The sequence below is a fragment of the Salvelinus alpinus genome, chromosome 1, assembly GCF_045679555.1.
Source record: "Salvelinus alpinus chromosome 1, SLU_Salpinus.1, whole genome shotgun sequence".
Classification (NCBI taxonomy): Eukaryota; Metazoa; Chordata; class Actinopteri; order Salmoniformes; family Salmonidae; genus Salvelinus; species Salvelinus alpinus.
Genome location: NC_092086.1, coordinates 102,922,622 through 102,950,519, shown reverse-complemented (window position 1 = coordinate 102,950,519; position 27,898 = coordinate 102,922,622). Strand labels below are relative to the sequence as shown.

General features: G+C 43.6%; 2 protein-coding genes across 5 annotated transcripts in view; one reads left to right on the top strand and one right to left on the bottom strand.

Annotated features, from left to right (window-relative positions):
* LOC139537232 (phosphatidylinositol transfer protein beta isoform-like) overlaps positions 1-2,448 on the top strand; it is a 24,547-nt gene extending 22,099 nt beyond the window's left edge. The window contains exon 11 of the mRNA XM_071338328.1: positions 47-2,448. The gene's annotated coding sequence lies outside the window, so the exon portion shown is untranslated. The remainder of the gene's footprint in view (positions 1-46) is intronic.
* On the bottom strand, positions 2,262-27,898 carry LOC139537214 (N-alpha-acetyltransferase 25, NatB auxiliary subunit-like). 4 transcript variants are annotated; one of them, XM_071338293.1, is made up of 23 exons: positions 27,776-27,898; positions 25,598-25,683; positions 25,219-25,357; positions 24,018-24,136; positions 20,996-21,070; positions 20,723-20,909; positions 20,483-20,594; positions 20,261-20,350; positions 17,687-17,859; positions 16,557-16,669; positions 16,189-16,396; positions 15,938-16,027; positions 15,575-15,755; positions 8,405-8,504; positions 8,150-8,301; positions 7,919-8,044; positions 7,612-7,855; positions 7,308-7,431; positions 7,050-7,115; positions 6,788-6,885; positions 5,605-5,715; positions 5,351-5,500; positions 2,262-5,239 (listed from the first exon to the last, which is right to left on the bottom strand). In XM_071338293.1, the coding sequence occupies exons 1-23, from the start codon at positions 27,873-27,875 to the stop codon at positions 5,117-5,119; spliced, it is 2,967 nt and encodes a 988-aa protein (XP_071194394.1). In that variant the 5' UTR covers positions 27,876-27,898; the 3' UTR covers positions 2,262-5,116. The 4 variants fall into 4 exon arrangements, with proteins under 4 accessions (XP_071194394.1, XP_071194407.1, XP_071194400.1 ...); XM_071338306.1 differs by having other exon boundaries at positions 2,262-2,839; XM_071338299.1 differs by lacking the exon at positions 20,996-21,070.

Genomic DNA, 27,898 nt, shown 5'->3' with positions numbered 1-27,898 from the left:
ATGCATGACTATAATCTGTTTACTTTCTCCGTCCTTCCTCCGCCAGCTGCGTAGTTCAGGTCAGGTTCGAGGCATGAGTGCGGCTCACGAGCAGTGAGGTCGACCAACCAAACCCTTCCATGATGATGATGTCACCAAGCTCACAAAGAAGAGGAAGTCAGCTGCTCTACTTCCTGTCTCCCATGATTCATAGAGGGGTTTGCCCTGATTGGTCAATAGTAGTGTACCGACCCCCAATCACATGCCTCCTATTCACGTAGAAAAACAAAAGCCGTTATGCATTTAAAAAACAAATTAAGGGAAAAAACGATTTGCACAGAAAGTAAATTTAAATTGCCTGTAACTATAATTGTTAGTTAATTATGAGACAGGCTTAATTTGTATCCACACTCAAAGCCAAGCCTTTTAATCAGACTAGAATGTTATTTTACAGTCCTCTGTATATGTTATAATGTCCCCCTAAATTGGACCAATTTGTTTTTGTTTTATGTATTTTGTTCCCTGTTGGATACTGTATCTGTCATTGCTCTAGTTGGCTTCATCCTTGTTTCAGTCTCCTCCCTCGAGACTAAGATCTGTATAAACCCTTATCCGAGGTGTAGTGGTCTGCAGACTTGAAATAAGTCCAAAATGGCATCCTATTCCATATAGTGCACTACTTCTGGCCAGAGGGCCGGGTCTGAATAGGGTGCCATTTGGGAAGTCGATTTAGCACCTCAACCCCTGTCCTGTCTGTCTGACAGGTGGTGTTTTTTGTTTTTTTATTTGACCCTGTCCAGGCCTGTTGCGATCTCTTGTAGAACATGGTTGAGTGGTTTGACATACATGTATACGATTCCTGCCCTCTTTGACTGATTTTGTTGCCGTTTGTTGTTGCATTGCTGTCCTTTGATCCGGTGTGTTTTCCTTTTTAATGTGTTAAGGTTTTAAACATTTCGTCCATTGTTTGCCCCAAGCATGTTTGCTGAGTTCATACATTTCAGAGCTGCTAGATCAGCTGTCACTTGTACCTGTAGTTCAGGTGTCATTCTACTCGGATGATGGAGAATAGATGGAATTGAACCCTTTTGCTTTCTGCTTAGCTGTAGTCGCGTCGCTAATGACTTCAGGGCTAGAATTTGGTGGCGTTGAAATACTTAAAGTATTTGATAGATAACCAGATCTGCTGCACCGTTACCTGTTAGGAGGGACAGAAATACATCTCCCTTGTGACTACCAGTTTATTTCTACCACTGTAGTGTTGACTGTCCTCTTAATTCATATTCACGGTTATAAAACGTGGTCAGGTCTACTCCAGAGTGTTTCCCAAACTGGGGCAGGACCGTGTTTGGGGAAAACCCTGTTCTAGATGACCTCTATCTCCAGTACTGTAATTATATATAGTAGGGAGCTGGCTCAAATGGCACCCTGTTCCCTATATGTAGTGCACTACTTTTGACAGCAATATATAGTAGATAGGGTGTTGAGGTTTAGAATAGGTTGTATTACTCTTGGAAAGTTTGTCAGATCAGTGGGCTGTGTGCTGTCCAGACACTCTGACAGGTTAGGATTGGAGAACGTAATGTTCCGCTTTCAGCCATACTGTAGTTATTACCCCTGTGAATGTAGTGTGTCTATGGGATAATGCATGTCTTAGTATGCAAAGAAAATATTTTTGTGCGGATAGTCACACATTCTCCATCAGCGCAACCATGTAGCTACCTGTTGCAGCATTAACATAAGGATATTTGAAGTATCTCTACTTAAACTTGATAGTTTATTCCCGTTATATTGTTTTACATTTTGATCTCCAGGATCATGAAGCCTTGGAGTGAGACACTGTTAAAATGTGAAATGGATAAGTTGTATTCTTTTTCTTTTGTCCATTGTTTCTCCTATTTTTTGGGATGTTTTGTTTTTTAGATTTTAGCCGTTCCTGTTGGGTTGAACAGTTGCATCTACACAGGCAGCCCAATTCTGATATTTTTTTCCCTACACATCCCATCAGCTCTTTTTCGGAGCTTATCTGGCTGGTCAAAAGATGAGAATTGAGCTGCCTGTGTAGATGCAGCCAATGTGACCCATAACGATTAGTCTTTATAGAAGTACCAGTGATGTGAGCCAGGGTTAGAAAGTGATTCAACTAGTTTTCACCAAGCCACTGATTACTTTAATCAGGTGTGTTAGTGATGAGCTGGAACAACCTGTGTACCCCCCCAGGAATAGATTGAGAAACACTGGCCATCAGAGTCCATTGTATCTGTATGGTCATCATGCCTAAGCACTTGCAAAATACATTTTATTTGAAAGAAAAATATTAACAATGCATATAAATGTATATTTTCTGATCATGAGGTGAAATTAGTAGTGAATGTAAAGTTAATATTTTTGTTTTGTTTTTCACAGCTTGAGCTGTGGCAAGGTCTAGACAATAACAGAATATCTATTAAAATTTAACACAAAACTCCACCCAGCGCTGTGCTATTGAATTGACATCACATTGGATTTTGTGCTCATGATTGTGGTTCATCTACTACTGAATATACAGTTAATAGCCTACTCTGTATTTTCAGAGACAAACATTGATTCAAGACAAACTGATTTGTTCATATATATATTTTTAAATGACATTCCAGTGTTTTTGTTTTCCATTTTCTAGCAAAAGAGACAGGATGGGTATAAATTGATGGCACTCCAGATTGTCGACCACTTCGTTCTCAGCACCTCAAAATGAGTCCACTGACAGCCTCTAGAGAGGGTCCCATCTGTCCGGGGGTTTGAGGGGTCAGTGTGGGAGGATCAAACTGTTCAACGTTCCTGCTCTCTCGTCCACGTCTTGTTTAAAAAGGATAAACTAAACCTACAACACAAAATAAACCAAAGCATATAGAAATCGATATTAGTCAGTCTCAGTGCCCCCGGCTGTAAACATGTCTACTAGTTTAGGGCTCTATTCAATATCGCTGTAGCGTTACAGATTAATAAAGTCATTTCCGATTGAGCCAACATGCGTTTTTTTTTTACCATCGTTTGTAGTCTCCGCATAACGGGATAATTTGGATAGCATTCTAGCTTCGCCCTCATGTGGTTGCTAGCAAGCAGGCTAGGTATCAACTGCCAATCCAATAGAGGCTGGAAGCTATAGTGAGCGTTAATTGGTTAATAGCGTTGCGAGATCACAGAATTGCATAAAATTCAGCTTTCTCCAAATTTGATCCAACCATGGGCTCCCTCGCCCGTTTCATCGTCCCAAAAGATATGTGGAAATGCACTAACTCGAACATTGCCTATCACGCTGAACTTCCGTGATAGACTGAATAGAGCCCTTAGTTTGCCTCCAGTTAGAAATGCATTGATTAGAACAGACCTCTATTTTAGAGCGTTCCACAATGCTACTGAACGTGACTCTGATACAAGTCTCCTCTCGCTGCATGGTATAGGTCTATCTGTAGCTAGCAGGTGAAATGCCATAGCAACAGAGCCACGTTTTTGGTATATAGTTATACATAGGGTGGGGTTTTTAAGACAACGGCCATGTTAGAGAAGATCAAACCGCAATATATCATTGGTAAATTGTGACTGATCTAATGAGTCATATGATGCCCTTGACAGTTTTGGTTAGTGAAATGAATTGCGGGAGATCAGTGCAGCTAACATAACCGTTGACAGAGTAGGGAGATGCACCCTGAAGAGACAATGAAGGACTATTTCAAAAACATTTCCCATCTTCATTGCAAATCGGACACGTTGGTTGTCTCCTTCACATTTAGATATTTTGGGTTTCAGCCATTGTCAGAGAGAACTGTTTCCACAGCACTTAACACTAGCACCTCTGAATAAACAGGTTGTATAACTGTCTGGTTTCTCTCCTACAGTGTTAAAACAAACCATCCACTGACTGTCGTAATTTAACTAAACCAGGCAAATACATTACTTACAGTATGTATTTTCAGATTCAGGTATTCCAATCTTTTCCTGTGATTGCTTTCCAATAACTACAGAGGGGGTTTCAAACAGACAGAACACAAAGGGGGAGTTTGGGATTGAAAGGCATGGACTGGTGGCGAGCAGGGTGATGAACCCAACCAGAGGTGCATACTACAAAGCAGGTTCAATGAGAGAACCAGAAATAACTGTTGATTTCCTGGTTCATTAAGAAAGCTAAACATCTATGTGGTTTTGGTTGAGTCAATTAGACCAAGCTCATCTTAAAAAATAAAAATAAAAGATATTTAGGCAAGTCAGCTGGCTAACTCCTTGATCCTACGTTGTAGTATACTCGTCTGCTCTAAACTGACCTATTAAGTCACTGGTTGCCCGGAGAGGAGTGCAGACAACTTGTTTCCCAGGTTTCTGGCTAAAAGTCAAGGCCTAAAATCAGCACTGGAGTTGTGCACTTCTGAAACAAACAATTCAGAAGCTTTTCAGAGTTGGGGCCGCGTTCAGCTTTCCTTGCGTGTACAATACGCAAAGAACACTTTGTTCAGCTGTCCTCGTTTTCATACAGTAAGCTAAGCACCATCTCCGCCCCATTTGTTCTTATGAGCAGAAGAGTGTCACTGACAACAGTGTAGCTGTTTGGACTGCAAGGTCAGGCTCGGGAAGTGAGGAGTCCAACATGGAAAACAGGAGCAGATCTTCTCATCTGACTGTCACCATGGAAGCAACAGCAGCTGGGAAAAAACAACTAAGGGGAAAACGTTGCTTAGTTCATTCACGTTCAGTCAAGGAGTTGTTGCTGTGGTAGTTGATCTGTCATCTGCGGACTATGTACAATCATTTATTAGAGTAGTTCTAAAATTGCTTATTTCGTATGTTGCTCTAGTATGTTTGAGGAGCTTCTCTGTGACATTATCACATATAATAAACCGGAAATATCTGTGGTTCCTTGCTGAGAGAGAGAGCAGTGATGGTTCTCACGGTGAGAAAGGGAGTCCTGTGTAATATAAAGTGACACCCAGAGTGAGGGATATGTGGAAAAGGAGAGGGAAGAGCATGAAGTGAAAGACTGTTGGCAGCAAGCAACACCTCCTTTGAGAGGAGCAGGAGGCTCTGTGTGGGGGTGCAGTTAGATGAGGTCATCCAGTATAATAGTGAGAGTTAGGTATGACAATATTGATTGAAGGGTGATTGCTGGTCAGAACTTGAGGCTCTTCAGCGAATCAGCTCTCTTCCTCAGTAGATCTCCCAGCTCCTGCAGCGAGCCAAGATAACTAGTCTGAACCTTGTCCATGGCTGCCCTGGTGAATCCACACTCCTCCTGGGAGAGAGAGGGTAGAGGTACAGATAGACAGAAGAGAAAGAACCATGCTTTGAATTAAAGAAACAAATCAGTAATCATACACACAGCTACCCACCCAGACCTACCAACCTGTGTCTGTGCGTGTCCCACCCCCAGGGTGAGTGCTGCTAGTTTGAGGGCTGTCAGGCTGGCCTCCTGCCCCTTCACGTGATCCAGAGCCTGGGTCACAATGCCCTGTAGGCTGCCTGTCCACTCCTGGAAGCCACTCAGCACCACTGGCTATAGGGACAGAGGAAGGGGGCAGAGAATTATTGGCGAATGGTAATGGTGTCAGAAGGGTTGTACGCGGACAAGGGGAGAATGAGACGGTAGTGAGTGTGTACCATGGCTGTGCTGCTGTCCTTTTTCTTCTTCTTCTTCTTCTGTAGGCTGGACTTGAGCGGTCGCAGGACGCTGGCAGAGTAACTGGCCACCCACAGCACCACACACACAGTCTGACCAGGAGACATCACCATGTATTACACACACACAGTCTGACCAGGAGACATCACCATGTATTACACACCCACACAGTCTGACCAGGATACATCACCATGTATTACACACACACACACACAGTCTGACCAGGAGACATCACCATGTATTACACACACAGTCTGACCAGGAGACATCACCATGTATTACACACACAGTCTGACCAGGAGACATCACCATGTATTACACACACACAGTCTGACCAGGAGACATCACCATGTATTACACACACAGTCTGACCAGGAGACATCACCATGTATTACACACACACACACAGTCTGACCAGGAGACATCATCATGTATTACACACACAGTCTGACCAGGAGACATCACCATGTATTACACACACACAGTCTGACCAGGAGACATCACCATGTATTACACACACACACACACAGTCTGACCAGGAGACATCACCATGTATTACACACACAGTCTGACCAGGAGACATCACCATGTATTACACACACAGTCTGACCAGGAGACATCACCATGTATTACACACACAGTCTGACCAGGAGACATCACCATGTATTACACACACACAGTCTGACCAGGAGACATCACCATGTATTACACACCCACACAGTCTGACCAGGAGACATCACCATGTATTACACACACACACACACACACACACACAGTCTGACCAGGAGACATCACCATGTATTACACACACACACACACACACACACACACACACACACACACACACACACACACACACACACACAGTCTGACCAGGAGACATCACCATGTATTACACACACACACACAGTCTGACCAGGAGACATCACCATGTATTACACACACACACACAGTCTGACCAGGAGACATCACCATGTATTACACACACACACACAGTCTGACCAGGAGACATCACCATGTATTACACACACACACACAGTCTGACCAGGAGACATCACCATGTATTACACACACAGTTGCTGTGCATCTGCAATATTTCATATTATAATACATTTCCATTTGAGCAATGTTTTAGTGAAATACATTTAGAGCGACTACACTGACCTCGACGAAGAAGACCAGTGTTTCCAACAGGGAGGGCTGGGTCATCAATCTGCTGTCTTTCATCTCCAACACTTCTCCTTTACATCTGGATAACAGCTCTGGAGGGGGGGGGGGGCACAGATCAGCATGGGGAATAAGAAGGAACTACTACACCAGTGATAACTCGACTAGCAACCTGAAGCCATGATATCTCCTGTGGCTGACTACACAGTCATTATTACCATGGACCTGTTGTAATCTTTAAAGAGGTCTGATGTCATACCTTGGAGTTGTACTATTAATGATTTGAAGGAGTTACAGATCTGGGTTTGGAGTTCTGACGAGTCGTCTGGAAAGAGAAATTATAAAGAACATGACATAATTTCTCCCCTTCCTCTCTCTAGACTCCTCCCACTTCCCCACCCCTCTCTTGCTCCATCTCTCTCCTTCCCAGTCCTGCTGCTTCTGTAGATGGACAGACGGTTGGAGGCCAGTGGTACGGAAGTCTACATCCCTCTCTCCCCCCATCTCCCCGTCTTACCCAGTCCAGTGGTCTCTAGTTCCTGAAGAGTCAGTGATAGTTGCAGAGCAGAGGCCTGACAGTGACAGCTGCCACTAGACAGAGCAGTGGCCAGGCGGGAGGAGGGAGGGCCCAGGAACGGGTACTAGAACAACACAACAGTTAGTGGTCCTGTGTGGCTCAATTGGTAAGAGCATGGTGGTAGGTTCAGTTCATGCTGGGGCCATCCATATGGAAATGTATGCACTCACTGATTGTTGCTTTAGATAAGCCAACTACCATATATTATATTACACAGTTATTAGTGAAGCGTGTGTGTGTGTACCTGTGTCTGTTTCTCTGTGATCTGGGCTGCGGTTTGTAGCGTCAGGTCTAGCTGGGAGAGGAGGGTCTGGAGGGTGGAGCTTTTGGCTGATACACCATTCTCATTGGTCTTATCAGAGTTCCGTGATGAGGGGGCGTGTCCGAGCAGAGCCAATGAGGCGAGGAGGCGGAGCGTGAGAGAGCGAACCTTTAACCAGACCGACTCCTCCTCTAGAGACAGACGACGATGCTCCTCAGTCAGCTCCCTGGAACACACACATTTTTACAGACTGGCATGGGTAAATATGTTGTGACAAGTGTGTGTGTACCTGTCCTTGGGGTCCCAGCTGAAGAGGACAGTCAGGTCTCTGTTGTCCCTCATGTTGTCCCAGGGAATGTCATCCTCCTCAGGACACAGACCCATCGCCTTCACACTCTCCTCCAGACTTGATGTGCTACAACAACACAGGAATATGTTACAGGTAGGTGTGTGTGTGTGTGTGTGTGTGTGTGTGTGTGTGTGTGTGTGTGTGTGTGTGTGTGTGTGTGTGTGTACTCACATGTCAGCCTCGGTGTACAAGTCCAGTAACATCCTCTCGGTGCGGACCTGAGCGAAGTGCAGAGATTGGTTGAGCCGGGTTCTAAACGCGATGAATTCTGGGATTTTCTCAAACGCTCCATACTTATAGGCCTGGATTATGTACTCTGAGGTCTGGCGGAGGACAGAAAAGAGGAAACAAGGAAGAGGTGAGAAAATACAACTCATCAGAATATATGACATATTTAGGACATACTTAGATGAGACAGGGACTCACATCTTTCTGGTTGGAGTGGAAAAACCTGAGGGAGAAGTTATAGGACTGGGAGGCTGCAGCAAACTGCCCCAACGACCCTGCATAACGAGTTAACAGATACCTGGGAGAAAGGAGAGAATATAAGGATTAGTGCATTGGTTATGGTAATCTTAATGTGTATGTGTGTCAGCGTTTGTCAGAGCATTTTAATTTACTGGACAAAAAATGGTTGCGGAACGAGATTACGGCATCCACCCAGTTCTCAGAATGACAGAAATCCCATTTAGTTCATGGTAACATGCAACTCGGATGCAACGGCATGCGTCATTCTTACTGAATTCCGATGAGCAATTGGAAGATGTTAGAATACATAGGCGGCGCGTTGAATTAAATTGCCAACATTATATAGCTTAATTAACTTATTCCTGTCTATACAGAAAGAAAGAAAATCATCAGAAATGTGGCTACTACACCAGAAAACATGATTTGGCCAAAGAGGATTATTAGCTTCTTAAACATCTTTTTGCTGTGGATTGTTTTAAAATCGCATAGCCTACAGTCGGAAGGGCCCGCAATTTGGGCAGAGCACGCGGCAAATACCAAATAGATGATTGTTGAGATGCGATCGTCAGTGAAAAGGATTTAGACCCTGAGCTAGGCATATCGTAATATTTAAAAATACAATCGCCGAAAAACTGTTTGGAAAACAAATGACTATTCCTGTAAATGCCACCGTCAGCCAGAGGAATATGCTGAGAAGTATTATCACCACAGCAAGCAAGGTAATTGGAGTCACAAAGACAGGCCTGGATGAGATCTTTAAGGTCAGGGCCCTCCGCAAGGCTCACAAAATCATTCTAGACCCAAGCCACCTCCTGTACCCGGACTTTGAACTAGTCCCCTCTGGGCGCAGGTATAGGGCACCCCTCAGCAGGAAAAACACAACTAGACAATCATTTGTGCCCGGTGTGATATCCCTCCTAAATAGCTCGGGCTAATGTTCATATCGACTCAGTAAGGCCAGCAGGCTAGTCTTTTTTATATTTTATTGGTATATAACTTATGAAAGTTGTATTGTCAATTTTGTATTTAAACGCCACTTTAAACGTGTACATGACACTGCAACAAAATTTCCCTATGGGGACAATAAAGTAAGTAAGTAAAGAGAAGACAATGAAAAGAAACCAATCTGTCTTAGTTATCAAAAGTCTCAACTTAATTGAACGATCTTATTGGCACCAGCGAAGAACATTGGCCAGATCCCCGGTGAGTGTGCATATTCACCGTCTTTGTGTCAGTGCCACCTTTGTTCGTTTCTGGACAATCATTTTCTCCTCCAGCTTAGATGGACATCATATTGTATTTGTGTCTCCCCTTTTAGTTGGCCTAATATATGGATCAGACAACGTTGTTTTTATTGATCTGCTAGTCAGTGTCAGCAGAGTAGGCTACCCTGTCATTTATGTTATATTAAAAAAAGGTTCTGCTAATGTCTCCAGTCATATAAAGTATAGTAGAATTGCTTGAAATTTGTTCATAAAAAGCCAAAATTTTCCTGTGCAAAGAAAGAAAAAAATACAGGCTCTGATATAGCCTAGGCCTACTCGAAGTCACTACTCGCTACATTGAACAGTCTTTTTTGCAAACAGTGATCGAGTTATATTATTATCCTAATTATGACTATCCAATCAACACATTAGGAATAGGAGGATATCGTACATAAGTTTGCAAATGTGAGAATGCATGGAATGCTTTATTATATAAGGTGCATTTTTATGGAGAAACTGTTTGAATGTTAAATGACGAGACAGAGGCATTGATGCGAGTAACCAGTCTTGTTCAGTACATTACAATACATCCGGGTATCTCAAACACACCGGTAAAACACTAGAGTTGCACTAATTTACATTTACCAATAGATAGCATCACTGTGCCATCTGTGGGGTTTTATAAAGGTTTTTTGACATGCTTAACTAACTATAAGCTAGTAGGGCTTCTTATGCATTAAAGTTTGAATTGCTGACTCCTGCATTTTTCCATTGTTCTCACTTTTACCAGTGCTCAGGGCCCAACCATGAATATCAGCCTGAAATGTGTGTGTGTTAAAAGGAGAGAAGCAACAAATGTATCAGTAGTGTGAAGCTGTACTGTGTGACCGAGACTGTGCTAATCTTAGAGAGACACAGGAGGGGGTGAATCATGAGACTGCTGACTGTGGTGTACAATGGACTATAACCCAATACTATAACAAACGTGATTAGCAACTATATCATATGTGATTGAATAATATAACAAACGTGATTAGCAACTATATCATATGTGATTGAATACTATAACAAACGTGATTAGCAACTGTATTAAATGTGATTGGATGTTGACAAACTGTTGGTCTGCGTGCCTGGGTGTCTGTGTGTGTGTGCTGGAAGTAACAGTTAGCTCAGATAAGAAGCTGGGAAGCTGTAGTTAGCCTTGAGCGAGAACAGTGGACATTGTATAACAGGTGTGAATAGCTCAGACAATATTACAGAGCTGTCTGACCTCAGTCTTTGGGGTGAAGGAGCGTAATCTACACAGCAACAGCGACGGGACAACAGAGAGCGCAAAGGGGCTAGGACTAGCTTATGTGCCAACATCAACGATAGGCTGGGTAAGTCTAAACCACGCCCAGTCTCTACTCTGACAGGCCGGCTCGGAAGCGGGAACTATCTCTGTCATGAGTATAATATACTATCTTTGTCAGGAACAAATCAGTTCTCTGTCTTATCCTGATGAAACATTGAACCCGTATATACGGAAATTGTATTTGCCATTTATTAACTTTTGAATTAAACAATTATTTTAACCAAGTTCAGGTGTACTATTGTTCCTATCTCAGTTGAACTTACGCAACCCTAACACATCTTACACCCATAACAGAAACTTAGCTTTCCCAAACTTGAAACCCAAGTGTCGCCCATGTTAGAACCGCCCACGTGTACTTTTCCTCAGCCAACAATATGTGTGACAAACAGCAAAATCACTAGTCTATGTCAATCTACTATCCCCCATAGTAGAAACGTTACCTATTCTATTGGCCAGCTTGTCATTCTGAGGCTACGCGCGAATGTTCGTTCCATAATGCAATTAGCGTGAAAACACCATTGTGAGCGATTTACGTGACCGATTAAAATATCCCCTCTTTCTAAATTTCGAACGGATATCTAAATATGTAACAACTAGCACGGGTTCCTAATATGACTAGGATTGTGCCTTTGGCTACTGGACAATGAAATAAAGTTGATTTGAAAACCAATAGAACATGAGAAAAAAGCTAGACCTAATGGTTTCAACGGCATATGGAAGTCTTTATCAAATAATTTCTTGCACGTTTGGTTGGATTTTGGCTAGGCTACTTTGAGGCAAGGTAAGACGTCAAATCAAACTTTCTCACGTGCCGAATACAACACCTTACCGTGAAATGCTTACTCACAAGCCGTTAACCAACAGTGCAGTTCAAGAAAGAGTTAAGAAAATATTTACTAAATAAACGAAAGTAAAAAAAAATTATGAGGCTATATACAGGGGGTACCGGTACCGAATCAATGTCGAGGTAATTAGGAAGTGACTATGCATAGATAATAAACAGCAAGTAGCAGCAGTGTAAAAAACTAAATGGGGGGGGGGGGGGGGGGGAAATGTAAATAATCTAGTGGCCATTTGGTTAATTGTTCAGCAGTCTTATGGCTTGGGGGTAGAAGCTGTTAAGGAGCCTTTTGGTCCTAGACTTGGCACTCCGGTACTGTGTGCAGTGGTGTAACAGAGAAAACAGTCTATAACTTGGGTGACTGGAGTCTTTGACAATTTTTGGGGCCGTCCTGGATGGTCCTGGATGGCAGGAAGCTTGGCCCCAGTGATGTACTGGGCCGCTCACACTACCCTCTGTAGCGCCTTATGGTCAGGTCAGATGCCGAGCAGTTACCACAACAGGCGGTGATGCAACCGGTCAGGATGCTCTCGATGGTGCAGCTGTAGAACCTTATGAGGATCTGGGGACCCATGCCAAATCTTTAAAGTCTTCTGGGGGGGGGGGGGGGTTGTTTGCCCTCTTCACGACTGTCTTGGTGTGTTTGGACCATGATAGTTCGTTGGTGATGTGGACACCAAGGAACTTGAAAAACTCTCGACCTGCTCCAATACAGCCCCGTCGATGTTAATGGGGGTCTGTTCGTCCCACCTTTTCCTGTGGTCCACGATCAGCTCTTTTGTCTTGCTCACATTGAGGGAGATGTTATCTTGGCATCACACTGCCAGGTCTCTGACCTCCTCCCTATAGGCTGTCTCATCGTTGTCGGTGATCAGGCCTACCACTTCTGTCGTCAGTAAACTTAATGATGATGTTTGAGTCGTGTTTGGCCACACAGTCGTGGGTGAACGGAGTACAGGAGGGGACTAAGTACACCCCTGAGGGGCTCAAGTGTTGAGGATCAGCATAGCAGACGTGTTGTTGCCTACCCTTACCACCTGGGGGCTGCCAGTCAGGAAGTCCGGGATCCAGTTGCAGAGGGAGGTGTTTAGTCCCAGGGTCCTTAGCTTAGTGATGAGCTTTGTGCGCACTATGGTGTTGAACGCTGAGCTGTAGTCAATGAACAGCACTCTCACATAGGTGTTCCTTTTGTCCAGGTGGGAAAAGGCAGTGTGGAGTGCGATTGAGATTGTGTCATCTGTGGATCTGTTGGGGTGGTATGTGAATTGGAGTGGGTCTCGGGCATCCGGGAGGATGCTGTTGATGTGAGCCATGACCAGCCTTTCAAAGCACTTCATGGCTACCAATGTGAGTGCTGTGGGGCGGTAATCATTTAGGCAGGTTACCTTCGCTTCCTTGGGCACAGGGACTATGGTGGTCTGCTTGAAACATGTAGGTATTACAGACTCTGTCAGGGAGAGGTTGAAAATGTCAGTGAAGACACTTGCCAGTTGGTCCGCGCATGCTTTGAGTACACGTCCTGGTAATCCGTCTTACTCTCCAGCTTTGTGAATGTTGACCTATTTAAAGGTCTTGCTCACATCAGCTACCGAGAGCATTATCACAGTCGTCCAGAACAGCTGGTGCTCTCATGCATGCTTCTGTGTTGCTTGCCTTGAATCAAACATAAAAGGCATTTAGCTCCTCTTGTAGGCTCGCGTCACTGGGAAGCTCACGGCTGTGCTTCCCTTTGCAGTCCATAATAGTTTAAGGCCTGCCACATCCGACGAGCGTCAGAGCCGGTGTAGTAGGATTTAATCTTAATCCTGTATTGACGCTTTGCTTGTTTGATGGTTCTTCTGAGGGCATAGCGGGATTTCTTATAAGTGTCCGGATTAGTGTCCCGCTCCTTGAAAGCGGCAGCTCTAGCCTTTAGCTCGATGCGGATGTTGCCTGTAATCCATGGCTTCTGGTTGGGGTATGTACGTATGGTCACTGTGGGGACGACGTCGTCGATGCACTTATTGATGAAGCCGGTGACAGGTGGTATACTCCTCAATGCCATTGTATGAATCCCGGAACATATTGCAGTCTCTGCTAGCAAAACAGTCCTGTAGCTTAGCATCCGCATCATCTGACCACTTCCGTATTGAGCGAGTCACTGGTACTTTCAGCTTTAGTTTTTGTTTGTAAGCAGGAATCAGGCGGATAGAATTATGGTCAGATTTGCCAAAAAGGAGGGCGAGGGAGAGCTTCGATGCATCTCTGTGTGTGGAGTAAAGGTGGTCTAGAGTTATTTTTCCCTCTGGTTGCACATTTAACATGCTGGTAGAAATGAGGTAAAACAGATTTAAGTTTGCCTGCATTAAAGTCCCAGGCCACTAGGAGCACCGCTTCTGGATGAGCATTTTCTTGTTTGCTTATGGCCTTATACAGCTGGTTGAGAGCAGTCTTAGTGCCAGCATCGGTGTGTAGTGCTAAATAGACGGCTACGAATAATATAGATGAGACTCTTGGTAGATAGTGTGGTCTACAGCTTATCATAAAATACTCTACTTCAGGCGAGCAATACCTCGACACTTCTTTAATATTAGACATTGCGCACCAGCTGTTATTGACAAATAGACAAACCCCACCCATCGTCTTACCAGACGTAGCTTCTCTATTCCTGTCAGTGCATGGAAAATCCCACCAGCTCTATATCATCTGTGTCATCGTTCAGCCATGACTCAGTGAAACATAAGATATTACAGTTTTTAATGTCCCATTGGTAATATAATCTTGATCGTAGGTCATCCATTTTATTTTCCAATGATTGCACGTTGGCCAATATAGAACGGATGGCAATGGGAGTTTACTCACTTGCCAACGAATTCTTAGAAGGCAGCCCGACCTCCGTCCCCTTTTCCTCCGTCTTTTCTTCATGCAAATGACGGGGATTTGGGCCCATTTTTAATCATAATATGTAGTAAAAGGTTCAGGTATCAAACAATTAAGTATACGTTTTCAAAATGCATACTGCCTCCAGCTCACTGCAAAGTGGTGTGTGACGCGCTGACGCCTGCCTAGTTGCCTATGCACTTGAATGGAGAATTGGAAGCGCACTTCAAAAATAGGAGCTATTTTGAAATCGTGGCCATTGTTTTTTTAACACGTGATTGCCTTTAGAATTGTTACGCAATTATTGGGCTTTTTAAAGTGTGTTTTACTCCAGCAACAACCAGCTGAGGAGCTGATTTCTCCTGCAGATCCCCAGCTGGTTGCTGCTGGAGTAAAACATGTGCTTTTATCATTCATTGCACAACAATTCTAAATACAATCACGTCTTAAACAGTGTGCACTGTTATATATAGGATAAAATGCATTATTTCTCAATGGGATTTTATTATTTTATTTAAAATCAGATTGTTCATTTTTTGGGGGGGCCAAAATCCGGCCATTACCGGTTAACGGAAACCCTGGGGTGTGTGTGTATTACTATCCTAATGGGTACCGGAAGTCCCCACATGGATAGTAAAACAAGGAAAATTCGCTCTCGTGGGGACATTTCCCAGGTCCCCCATGAGGACAAAGACTATTTTAGGCTCAGGGGTTAGGTTTAGGGTTAGAATTGGGCTTAGGGGTTGGCTTTACAATTAGGTGTTAGGTTTATTGTAAGGAGTTAAGGAAAATAGGATTTTGAATGGAAATCTATTTTAACTCACAAGGATAGTAAAACTTGTGTGAGTGTGTGTGTACTAGAGACCCACCCTATGGTGTCGTGCTGTACGTGCTTGGCATCCAGGCTGGAGTAGAGGTCCACTACGGGCTGGAAGGCTCCGAGGCGACAGAAAAGAAGCAGCAGCAGTAGTTTGAACTGAGCGTTGGAGGGACTGAAGGACAAACCCTCCTCTAATACTCCTAGACACTGCCACAGCATGTTCTCATCGCCTAACACGCACAGAGACACACACACACACAGTATGTTAACAAACACAGAGAAACCAAGAGCGAGAGAGGGAAAGAGAGGCAGAGAGTGAAAGGCAGGGAGACAGAGAGAAAGAGGCAGAGAGAGAGCAAGAGAGAGGCAGAGAGATGGAGAGAAAGAGAGAGAAATTAAGGCGATGACTCACCAGTTTCTGTCCAGAGGTCGATGTAGACGTGAGCGACCATGAGACAGTACGGATCAGAGAACTGGAGCTCTGTCTTCAGACACGACTTCCCTGTTATACACACACTATTGTCAGACAAACTAGTTTCTGGTTCTTCACAAAATTGCCATTGCATCTCTTCCAGCAGTTTTTAAGCTAGATGCATCACATTTTGGATGGATAGACGGAAAGGGATGGATAAAGATAGGGACCGATAGAATGACTGTCCTTACCAAATTGTAGTCCATAGTGGTAGTGGGCTTTGAGTTCTGTGATGAGGCATAGTTTGCCCTCTGTGTCCAGAGCGTGTTGAAGTCCCAGCACCCGACTCAGCTGACACACACACAGGTGTCTCTGCAATGCCTTCGTATCCCCCGGAAACCCAAAGCCATCCTCACCCACCTCCCCCAACGGAACCAACTCCCCCAGACGGTTTTTAAACTACAGGGAGGAGGAGAGGAAGAGAGAGAATAGGAGAGGGAAGGGAGAGAGAGAATAGGAGAGGGAAGGAGAGGAGCAGAATTTATGTTATCATGTCCAACTCATCAGGGGTTGGTGATAGATTCCCACTACTGGTGGTGTTCTGCAGGTGTGTGTGTACCTGTGTGTGTTGCTCAGGGGGAAGTAGGTGTAAATATATCTTCAGGTCTGTAATACAGCAGGGTTTGTCTCCAAACTTCCCAAAGAACTGAAGCATCAACTCCAACGGATCTCCTGTAGACAACCAATAACAACACAACGCAAACAAACTGTCAACAGCCGAGGAAACTGCCGGGGTGCGCCGAGGAAACTGCGGGGTGCGCCGAGGAAACTGCGGGGTGCGCCGAGGAAACTGCGGGGTGCGCCGAGGAAACTGCGGGGTGCGCCGAGGAAACTGCGGGGTGCGCCGAGGAAACTGCGGGGTGCGCCGAGGAAACTGCGGGGTGTGCCGAGGAAACTGTGGGTGTGCGTTAGTGCTTTTTGAGGTTGGTTCGGTTTCGGTTCAATTATTTAAAAATAATCACGGTTTTCAATTTCGGTTTCAATATTTTTTTTAGACATTAAATACACTATGCATTATGTGAGTTAAATGGTATAGCACAAAATACAACTATTAAGTTGAATAAAAGTCCCATGATGGTAGTGACTGCCCATTACGGCTTATCCCTTATTAACTATCATTCATTTACTTTAATTAAATATTTCAGTTTGTGTACATTACATTTGTTTTATTTGATGACCTTATTATTTAATTCCAAGCCATCGCATCTCTATAGAGCTGCTGCCTATGTCAGACAAAATCACTATTTTAGTAGTTCTTCGAAAGTAAATAAAGCATACTTTTCTGACTGCTGAATACCAACTATCAATCACTTAGATCATGTGCAGTATTTTCAGGTAGAAAAAAATCAGAAGCAACTGCTTTCTGCCCCTCTATCTCTCTTGATTGCGCGTTCTCTCCGTCTCCATGTGTGCTCCACACCACTGAGGTATAATAAGCTCCATACAGATCGGACAAGTAAGCGGACGTGCAATGGATTATGGTCCTTGTAGTTAATTACCACATTTTCTGCGCTAAACTATGTAGAATATTGGCCTTTTGGAAACTACAAATCCCTACTACAATGCACAGTTCGATCTGATCTCCAGAGAAACTGTGCATCGAGTTCACAGAAAAACAAATGCAATTCAAATAATTGAACCGAGTTCCAAAAATAACAGCAGCACTAGTGTGTGATTGTGTGTGTGTACCTAGCTCTTGCTCATCAGGACAGCCCCTCTGTCTCAGTCTGTGTATGAGTTCCAGGCAGGCCATGTAGGGACCTCTGAGAGGACGAGACTCCTTCTTGTCCTCCTCCTCCATCCTGTCCACCACAAACTTCACTGCCTCCGCCACAGTGGTCTGCACTGGACCCTCCACACAGCTAGAGAGAGAAGGTGAGGCAAAGAAGATAGTTTGTTTGATCAGCCCATCTCTTCTCATATACGAGGTAAAACTTCCACCAAGAGCAGAATCTCTAACAAGCAATGGCCTCTTCTAATAGTCCGCTATTATATCATATTTTCTCACTCACACAACAGGGTTTCCGTTTGTCGGCATTTGCCGGCTTTTAGTCGATAAAAAAAATGAAAAGCCGATAAATAACTTCTACCGGCCAAAATTATTGAGAGAAAAAAAAGCTTTTTAATATTTTGGGGCTGCATGTAGCCTAGTGGTTAGAGCGTTGGGCCAGTAACCGAAAGGTTGCTGGATCGAATCCCTGAGCTGACAAGGTAAAAATCTGTCGTTAAGCCCCTGAACAAGGCAGTTAACCCACTGTTCCCCAGCAGGCCGTCATTGTAAATAAGAATTTGTTCTTAACTGACTTGCCTAGTTAAATAAAGGTTAAATTAATTTATGGAAATACCAGTCGATGGAAACATTTGATCATCATACTTATCGGTATATAGGTTAATTTGCATATAATAGTGGAATTAAATTGGTGTATGTGTATTTGTTAGTCATCGCTTAGCCCATCTTATTTATCCAACACAACTACCACACTATTTTGAACAGGATTTCTCCTGCAGCTCCTCAGCTGGTTGCTGCTGCATGTGCTTTTATAAGCCCATTCATTACATAACAATTCTAAATGCAATCACGTTTTAACTGTTTATGTGCACAATTAAAAACAGCTATTTTTATTTCTCAACTTTATTACCGCCTAATTCAAGCGCAGCGTGTCACCTCCACTTTAAAATGTGAGCTGTAGGCATTAGTGCCTATGCATTTTGAAAACATAGGCCTCCTTGATTGTTTGAAACCTGAATGTTTAACTATGTTATGAGGCATGTCTTACCTTGCTTCAAAGTAGCCAATAGGCAAATCTGACCATGGAAACGTGGAGGCAATTATTTTATTAAGACTTCATAGGCGGCGTGTAAATTTCAAGTTTGGGGAAGCTTACAATTTATCCTCCTACCATTTCTACCGATCTGCGTGCCAGTTATGATTTTAATTTGTGCATTTTTGTGGAACAGTTTGATTTCAGTAATAATGTTTTTGTTTCTCAAAATCATTGTCACGTGGTTAATCATGAAAATTTGAATTAAAATGATAAAAAATTCAACTATGGCGAGAGCACTGCCCTCTGCTATATGGACACATTGATACACCGTGATCTATTACCCGCTAAAGAAATGAGCACATGGAACTAATAGCCTATAGGCCAATGCAGCAGTAGGCCTATAACTTCCATTGTCAACTAAAATCAAATGCATTAAGCCGACAAGTAAAAACAGTAGAAAATGATCAATTCATATTTTCAATTGCATTTATTTCTCAGTCTGCCTGCATGCCTTTCTAAATGTCTTGACTTGAGCTACTCTTTTTATAAATTCCCCATGACATGTTTACTACTGGTGACATATGTAATGGGAATTGATAAAAACAATCAAAAGGGCAAACAATTCACACAATGAAACAACGAATGCGCAAGAATTGGCGGGAGACATCTGAGCCATTCTGGTGAGAGACTCGCCTATATCTTTTGTTATACTAAAGAGAATCTATACACATATTTAGATGCTTTTCACTGACAGCCGCAACTCAACAATCAGCTAGGCCTTATTGGCATGCGTTCTGCCCAAATTGTGGGCTTTGCAAATAGGCATAGGCCTACAAGCTTGTGATTTCTAAGAAACCACAGCTATTTATTTTTTTATTTTTTATCTAACGATCCTCGATTCTGCCGTGGATAAGTCATGCTTTCTGGTGAAGTATTTTGAATTATTTTATTTATGTGTAGACAGGAGTAATGATATAATTTTGGCAAATGTATTCGTATTTACTTCCCTAGCCTATTCGACGTACCGCTTATGAAAGACTTCCTCATGTGCCATTGCTCTCCTGTTCCATTGGCTTTTATATCAACTTTCTTTCATTGTCCAGAAGCCAAAGGCACAATCCTAGTCATATTAGCAACCTATCCTAGTTATTGCATCTTTAGATCTCCCCTCTTTCTAAGTTTCTAATGGAGATTTTCAACAATGTCACATATAGAACCGCTCATCAGGTGCGCCGTTTAGAATGGAGTTTTCCCGTGAATTGCATTTTGGCAAATGTTTGAAAATGACATTTTATTTTCTGCTTCATTACAGGAGTTGAATGTTCTGTGAAGTTTCATTACCATAATCTAAATGTGATTTCTGTCATTTTGAGCACAGTGGGTGGATTCCCTAATGGGTCCGGTAAATTTCTTAAATGGCCGGTGAATTAAAATCTTCCCGGTCACGTTGTCCGGCGCCACATTTTCCTACCGAAACCCTGACACACATAGTACTCACTGCTCTTCCTCATTAGGTGGGCTCCAGGACTTGTCCATGAGATGGAAAAGAGAGTCAAAGTAGGAGAGATAGAACTGCCAATCATCAGGACTGTAGAGAGAGAGAAAGAGGAGAGGGGGGGGGAGAAAGAGAGAGGGGGGAGAGAGATAAAGACCAACTCTGTAAGAGCAATGCTGAAGTGTGTGCATAAATGTGAGTTTGTATAAATATGTGTGTACTCACTTTTTGAGCAGTAGTTTGTAGGACAGAGCGTTGCATTCAGGCCAGAGCTGCAGTCGTTGGTACATCATCATACACTTATTCTCCCTGCTCTGCAACTCACTGGTCAACTTCTCTATGAGACGGCAAACATACACAGTGAGTAGAAAGACATGAACAAGTCACACAGCGAACAACCCAGAAGCTGCACAAATCCTCTCTGAGTCTCTCACACACACACACAGAATCTCTGTCCATTCTTACCGCCCAGTGGACCGCGGACCATGTCCAGAGCCTCCACACACTTCCCCAGCCGCTCCAGGATCATAAAGTACAGTTGAACCTCAGCCTCAGCCTCAATCTTCTCCTCCTTCACCATCTTCTCCACCATGCGTTCAGCCAGGGGCAGGAACATGGTCTGGGCCAACTTCTCATCCTGCGCCGAGATGGCCTGAAACACACACAGACAGTAAACACACAGTCACACAGACAGACTCAGTCACTCAAGCTATATATTTAGTGAGAGAGCATGCCTACCTGCATAACCAGACTCATGACAGACCAGAAGTAGTATGGGTTCTTAGGAACGGTCTTATACAAGGCCATCCCCGCCTAGCGAGCCAGACAAACAGAACAATACAAAAAGAACACATGACTTAGTATTTGTTGACATCGTGGGAATATTGAAGACACTAGTTAGGGGTACTTAACCCTTTGACACGTACCATCACAAATACAGTGCATTCAGAAAGAATTCAGACCACTTGACTTTTTCCTCATTTCAAATCCAAGTTTATTTGTCACGTGCGCCGAATACAACAGTGAAATGCTTACTTACAGGTTCTAACCAATAGTGCAAAAAAAGGTATTAGGTGGACAATGGGTAGGTAAAGAAATAAAACAACAGTAAAAAGACAGGCTATATACAGTAGCGAGGCTATAAAAGTAGGGATTCTACATACAGACACCGGTTAGTCAGGCTGATTGAGGTAGTATGTACATGTAGATATGGTTAAAGTGATTGTGCATATATGATAAACAGAGAGTAGCAGTAGCGTGAGAGGGGTTGGCGGGTGGTGGGTGGGACACAAGGCAGATAGCCCGGTTAGCCAATGTGCGGGAGCACTGGTTGGTCGGCCCAATTGACTTAGTATGTACATGAATGTATAGTTAAAGTGACTATGCATATATGATAAACAGAGAGTAGCAACAGCGTAAAAAGAGGGATGGGGGGGGGGGGGGGGGGGGTTGTTGCATTACAGCACTGGGAGACTAGTCACATGACAGCCCGCTTGGAGTTTAGCAAATGTATTAAAAATAAAACAGAAATACCGTATTTACATAAGTATTCAGACCCTTTGCTATGAGACTTGAAATTAAGCTCAGGTGCATCCTGTTTCCATTGATGATCCTTGACGTTTCTACAACTTGATTAAAGTCCATACCTGTGGTAAATTCAATTGACTGGACATGATTTGGAAAGACACACACCTGTCTATATAAGGTCCCACAGTTGACAGTGCATGTCAGAGCAAAAACCAAGCCATGAGGTCGAAGGAATTGTCCGTAGAGCCCCGAGACAGGATTATGTCGAGGCACAGAACATTTCTGCAGCCTTGAAGGTCCTCAAGAACACAGTGGCCATCATTCTTAAATGGAAAAAGTTTGGAACCAGCAAGACTCTTCCTAGAGCTGGCCGCCCGGCCAAACTGAGCAATCGAGGGAGAACGGCCTTGGTCAGGGACGTGACCAAGAACCGGATGGTCACTCTGACAAAGCTCCAGAGTTCCTATGTGGACATGGGAGAACCTTCCAGAAGGACAACCATCTCTGCAGCACTCCACCAATCAGGCCTTTATGGTAGAGTGGCCAGACGGACGCCACGTCTTAGTAAAAGGCACATGACAGCCCGCTTGGAGTTTGCCAAAAAGCACCTAAAGGACTCTGACCATGAGGGACAAGATTCTCTGGTCTGATGAAACCAAGATTGAACTCTTTGGCCTGAATGCCAAGCGTCATGTCTGGAAGAAACCTGGCACCATCCCTACGGTGAAGCATGGTGGTGGCAGAATCATGCTGTGGGGATGTTTTTCAGCGGCAGGGACTGAGAGACTAGTCAGGATCAAGGCAACGATGAACAGAACCAAGTACAGAGATCCTTGATGAAAACCTGCTCCAGAGCTCTCAGGACCTCTCTGACTGAGGCGAAGGTTCACCTTCCAACAAGACAACGACCGTAAGCACACAGCCAAGACAACGCAGGAGTGGCTTCGGGACAAGTCTCTGAATGTTCTTGAGTGGCCCAGTCAGAGCCCGGACTTAACCCTGATCGAACATCTCTGGAGAGACCTGAAAATAGCTGTGCAGCATAGCTGCACATCTAAACTAGATAGCTCCCCATCTAAACTGACAGAGCTTGAGCGGATATGCAGAGAAGAATGGGAGAAACTCCCAGAATACAGGTGTGCCAAGCTTGTAGCGTCATACTCAAGAAGAATCAAGGCTATAATCGCTGCTTTTTGCTTTGTCATTATGGGGTATTGTGTGTAGATTGAGGGAAAAAACTATTTAATTACATTTTTGAATAAGGCTGTAACCTAACAAAATGTGGAAAAAGTCAAGGGGTCTGAATACTTCCTGAAGGCACTGTACATTTGGTATGCTACAGTAGAAACAACAACACGATATACAGAAAATAAAGCCCTTACTTTGGTAGGAACGCACACATGTCCAAAGTTCAATTTGTAAGGAAAACTACAATGAAGGTAATGCGGGCGCTGGCCAGAAAATGTGCCAGGGGAAAAAGTTTGTGCAATCCTGTTCTGACTAGAGATGCGGAATGTCATCATACTTGATCTGGGGAAACACTGGGGAAGTGCTTGGGCTCTCGTTGAAAAGATACGTTTTTTGAGAGAAGTTTGTCAGGCACAGTAAAGCCTCAAATATAAATGATCTGCAACAGTGAAATGTGCTACTTCTTATGTGAATTAATGAGGTGGGACACACCTCAAATCAAACTGTTGTTAGAAAATAAAACCAGTTAGAAAATAATTTGAAATTGACAAGTTGAAACATAGATAATTAGCAGGCAGTGTACCTTGGTTTGAGGGCAGCCTGTCTTGTTGCGTAATAATCACATTTTGCAACAGTGAGTGCATTCTGACATCACGCACATAAAAAAAACTCACACTGGGGCAACCGTTAGAGATATTTGGAACTTACGCGTGAAAAGGTTAAAGCAGTTGTGTTTCATGCTTGTGGAAAAGCTGGGGATGTGTGTGTGTGGGGGAAAGGGGGATACCTAGTCAGTTGTACAACTGAATGCCTTCAACTGAAGTGTCTTCCGCATTTAACCCAACCCCTCTGAATCAGAGAGGTGTGGGGGGCTGCCTTATATCGACATCAAAGTCTTCGGCGCACGGGGAACAGTGGATTAATTGCCTTGCTCAGGGGCAGAACGACAGATTTTTACCTTGTCAGCTCGGGGATTCAATCCAGCAACCTTTCGGTTACTAGTCCAACGCTCTAACCACTAGGCTGTGTGTGTGTGTTTTCTGACCTGCTGCATCTTCTTGTACTCTCCAACACGGGCGTAGGCCATGAACAGGTGAGAGTGATACTCCTCGCTGAGGGGAACCTTCTTCACAGCAGCTTCATACAGCTTAGTCACCAACTCAGCTACAGACAGAGGGGATGGGGAGAGTCAACATCACAACATCTAAGGCCTTTGCAGACTGTATGGCAGCTTCAGTCTTTTACAATCATCACGTTACACTGTGCGATGTAACCAAATGAAAATATTGATAACCTGGCCAGATTGCACAATTTGCTTCAGTTCTGTCATCACATTCTGCGATTGGCTTGAGAGTCTACGTCAGTCTACGTAGGCTATGTCAACTGCAGCGGTGTATTTGATCTGCGCATCTGCCAGCACCAGCAGAGCAAGCCACTCTTTATGCTTATGCGCAAGTTCGGGAAAAAATGAAAGTATGCATAGTTTTCACATAACTGTATATGTCCGAACTCAGAATCAAATAGGCTTCCCCAAAATTGCATGGAACGTAGACTTTGATTGGTGATTTTATGCATTTATCAAAATCCCATCGGGTAGCCTGATTTCAGATTATTAAGGAAATCATTCTTCTTGCACAGCATGTAAACGTTTAAATCGACTATTATATTAATCTGACTATTCACAATAATGTGCATACTTAGTGCCGGCCATGTTCCTATTGGTCAGTCACCAGGATCGGCTCGTAACACCAGCCACACTATACGATAAATGCGAAACAATTCTGACACTGCCGACCCTGTCACACTGAACGAGCCAAGACGTCCGACAATCGTTTACGACCTACGAATTTGCCTACAAAGTGGAAATTTTGTCTGGGACAGAGAAATCATAGCATAAGACGGCTAAAATCATACAGTCTATGGGGGCGCTTTAAAGATAACTCAGAATTGTGTGGATGTGTGCGTGTTTGGTTTTCCTGCCTTTGTGGAGACCAAAAGTACTCAAAAGGATACTAAAACAAGAAAAATCTGGAAAAGTGGGGACATTTTCCTGGTCCCCTAAAGGAAAAAGCCTATTTTAGGCTCAGGGGTTAGTGTTAGGTTTAGGGGTTAGTGTTAGGTTTAGGGGTTAGGGGTTAGTGTAAGTGTTAGGTTTAGGGTTACGGAAAATAGGATTTTGAATGGGAATCAATTGTTTGGTCCCCAGAAGGATAGTACAACAAATGTGTGTGTGTGTGTGTACTCACGGCGGTGCATCTCTCTGTACAGTATAGTGAGAGCCTGTAATGAGTTATCGTCAGTGGGTTCGAGTGTCGCCACCTCCTGGGCCAGGCTAAATGCTTCATCCTGCTTTCCTGTTCGCTGCAGACCGATGGCTTTCAACACCTGGCGAGAGGGATCTGCCTGAGTAACATGCCATCATCATCATCATCATCGTAGGGGGTAGAGGTTAGGGGCAGGGTTTTAGGTAAGGCCTAGGGGGGGTCAGGTTGGATATAAGTGCTTGTCTCTCTTTCAGTCATTAACCCAACTTAATTTACAGCTGCTAGCGAGCAGTTTTGACCAGACCAGGAAAAACTCTGGGCTCCATCTTGGGCCCTAAATACAGCCCAGAGTCCCACCCACCTTGGCACAGTGCAGGTCCTTGTGTTTCTTCAGCAGTTTGTCAGCCTGCTGGATCGCCATCTTGTTGTTGCCATTGTCCAGGTAGTCTGAAGGGAGATGACATTACAGAATCAGTTAACCTACTCCATACAGTACTATAACACATACACACCCACCCCAGCCCAGTCCCACCCAAGGAGAAAAGGAGTTATTCCTTGTATTTCTCTACAAACCATTCATGGAGTACTAAGACCTGTCAGCAACCATAGTTTAATTTAAACTTGCACACTGATTTAAATAATTTAACCAAAGCCATTATCAGGCTCTAGAAGTCGTTTCTAAAATGTGGAATGTCCAATCAAAAACGCATATTTTGAACCAATGGGTAAAATAATATGTTAATTGTGTAAATAATCCTCTAAAACAACCAATGGTCCAAACCTCATGTTTCTAACATAATAACCTTTCAAACATTATTGTAGTTTTTACCCTTGTAGGATGACCAAAATTGAAATGTGATAAAAAATAAGGACAGTTGCACAGCATAAGCTAGACTGGATGCTGTGCGAGAATAAAGACTACCTGACAGGCTCACTTTCCCGTTGAACTCGTCATCATTCTTCTCAAATAAACAGGTAAGATAGATATTGATTTTGAGACATGACATGTAGTATTTCTTTGTTTTAGTATACGCCTTTTTATATTTCATGAAAAATTCCTGTTGTGTTTTTGAAGATTTCTCACAAAAACAAGCGAATCTCTGAAATGTCAACGGAACACTGGTCGTACCATAAGCTTTTTTTTCTCCTAAAAATTATATGTAATTCACCTTGTCATGCTAATTTAGCTTCTTTCTTCTTCTTTTTTTACAGAGCACACACAAAGACAAGCACGCATACAGTCCCTTTCATAGGGCAAGTTGGGGTCTAGACTTCAGGGCAGCTGGATGCCAAAATTAACCCTGCCAGACAGACACACAGTGCTCTCCTCCTACACTATGTCATCAGCCCAAATGACAACTAGGCCAACATCATTATGTCTCGTGTTGGCCATCAGGGTTTCCCTTTCTTCATAAACCGAATGTCTCTAGATCAGCATCAATTTATATATCTAGACGTATACAGCTATATTTTCATTGTGTCCAGTATCCACTCACTGACAGCCTCTGTCAACTGATGATAATCAACTCCACATGATTTCAGCAGAGCTTTTGAGGAATGGGAAACAGAGAAAGCTGAGAGACCAAACAGAAGTCTCAACGGTGCATGTAATTAGAGCAGTTTGAAAATAAATCTAACTGGATCTAGCTAGCTACCTGTATGATATAATACGACACTAGAATGTCATCGAATGGCCCAAATCAAAGGCTACAACACAACCATGCATATCAAACTAGCCAACCTTAATCTTCTTAAACCCATCTGACACATAACAGCTAGCTAACCATGGTCAATGATCTGTAGTTATAGCCTTCATACTTTGTAGCTAGCAGATGAGTTAACAGCGTTGGCATCAGCATCAGAGATACGAAATCAACAACACCCGTTAATAAAAACCCATCTAACCAGCTATTTAGTTAGCATCACAACTATTGCCTTGTAACGTTAATAGCCAAACCATGGCATCCCGTTCTTGAGAGCTAACTTAGCATCTAATGGTAACTTAGCTAGCTACCGAATTAACTGACGGTAAAATGCATCCGACCAATGTGTGTAATACACCCCGGTGTATCTGACCAACTAACTAGTTAGCTTAAACATAGTTGCTGATATTTCTGTGGCATACAAAACTATTTGTAATAAAGTTACGGCTCAGATCCATCACTGTTTCTGCATGCTAACATAGCTAAGCCTTAGTTAGCTAGCTGTCAAATCAAAGAGACCTGAATTTAGCAAGTGGGAGAGACTAATCGCTGAAACTCTTTTAGGGTGTAGTTCAAAGCAAAGCTGTTTCATCGTGTATTGAATAACGGTGGGCAAAATATCTGCAGTTGTGCGCTGTCATCCACTCAAGCCAAGGTGCACGGTCATTCGGCGCTGCAGGCGAATTGAGTCCGGAGATGGGACTTCGGGGGCCCCTGGTGCTGCCCAGGGAGTCCCAGACACAAGCTACTGATCAGATGACTGCTCCGGTACGTCGATAAACAATGACAACACATTTAACCAGACACAAATGTGCTGTTTCCTTGCGAATTGTTACCGTAAATGGGTCTAAGTCTCCGGTCGTTAGGGTCTTGCACATGGCCTCTAGCCGCCATGTTGGAGGTTACCAGTATATGTCTGAGCATGCGCGGTCGCATCAAACCGGCAGGAATTAAAAGGG

Excerpts from the sequence above, each read along its gene's own strand:
- LOC139537214 (XM_071338293.1), bottom strand. The coding sequence starts at position 27,875 with ATGCGACCGCGCATGCTCAGACATATACTGGTAACCTCCAACATGGCG. Across the intron at positions 6,886-7,049 it reads ATTAATAGTACAACTCCAAG|AGCTGTTATCCAGATGTAAA; the intron begins GTATGACATCAG and ends CCCCCCCTCCAG. Across the intron at positions 5,716-6,787 it reads CACTGGTCTTCTTCGTCGAG|ACTGTGTGTGTGGTGCTGTG; the intron begins GTCAGTGTAGTC and ends TCTCCTGGTCAG.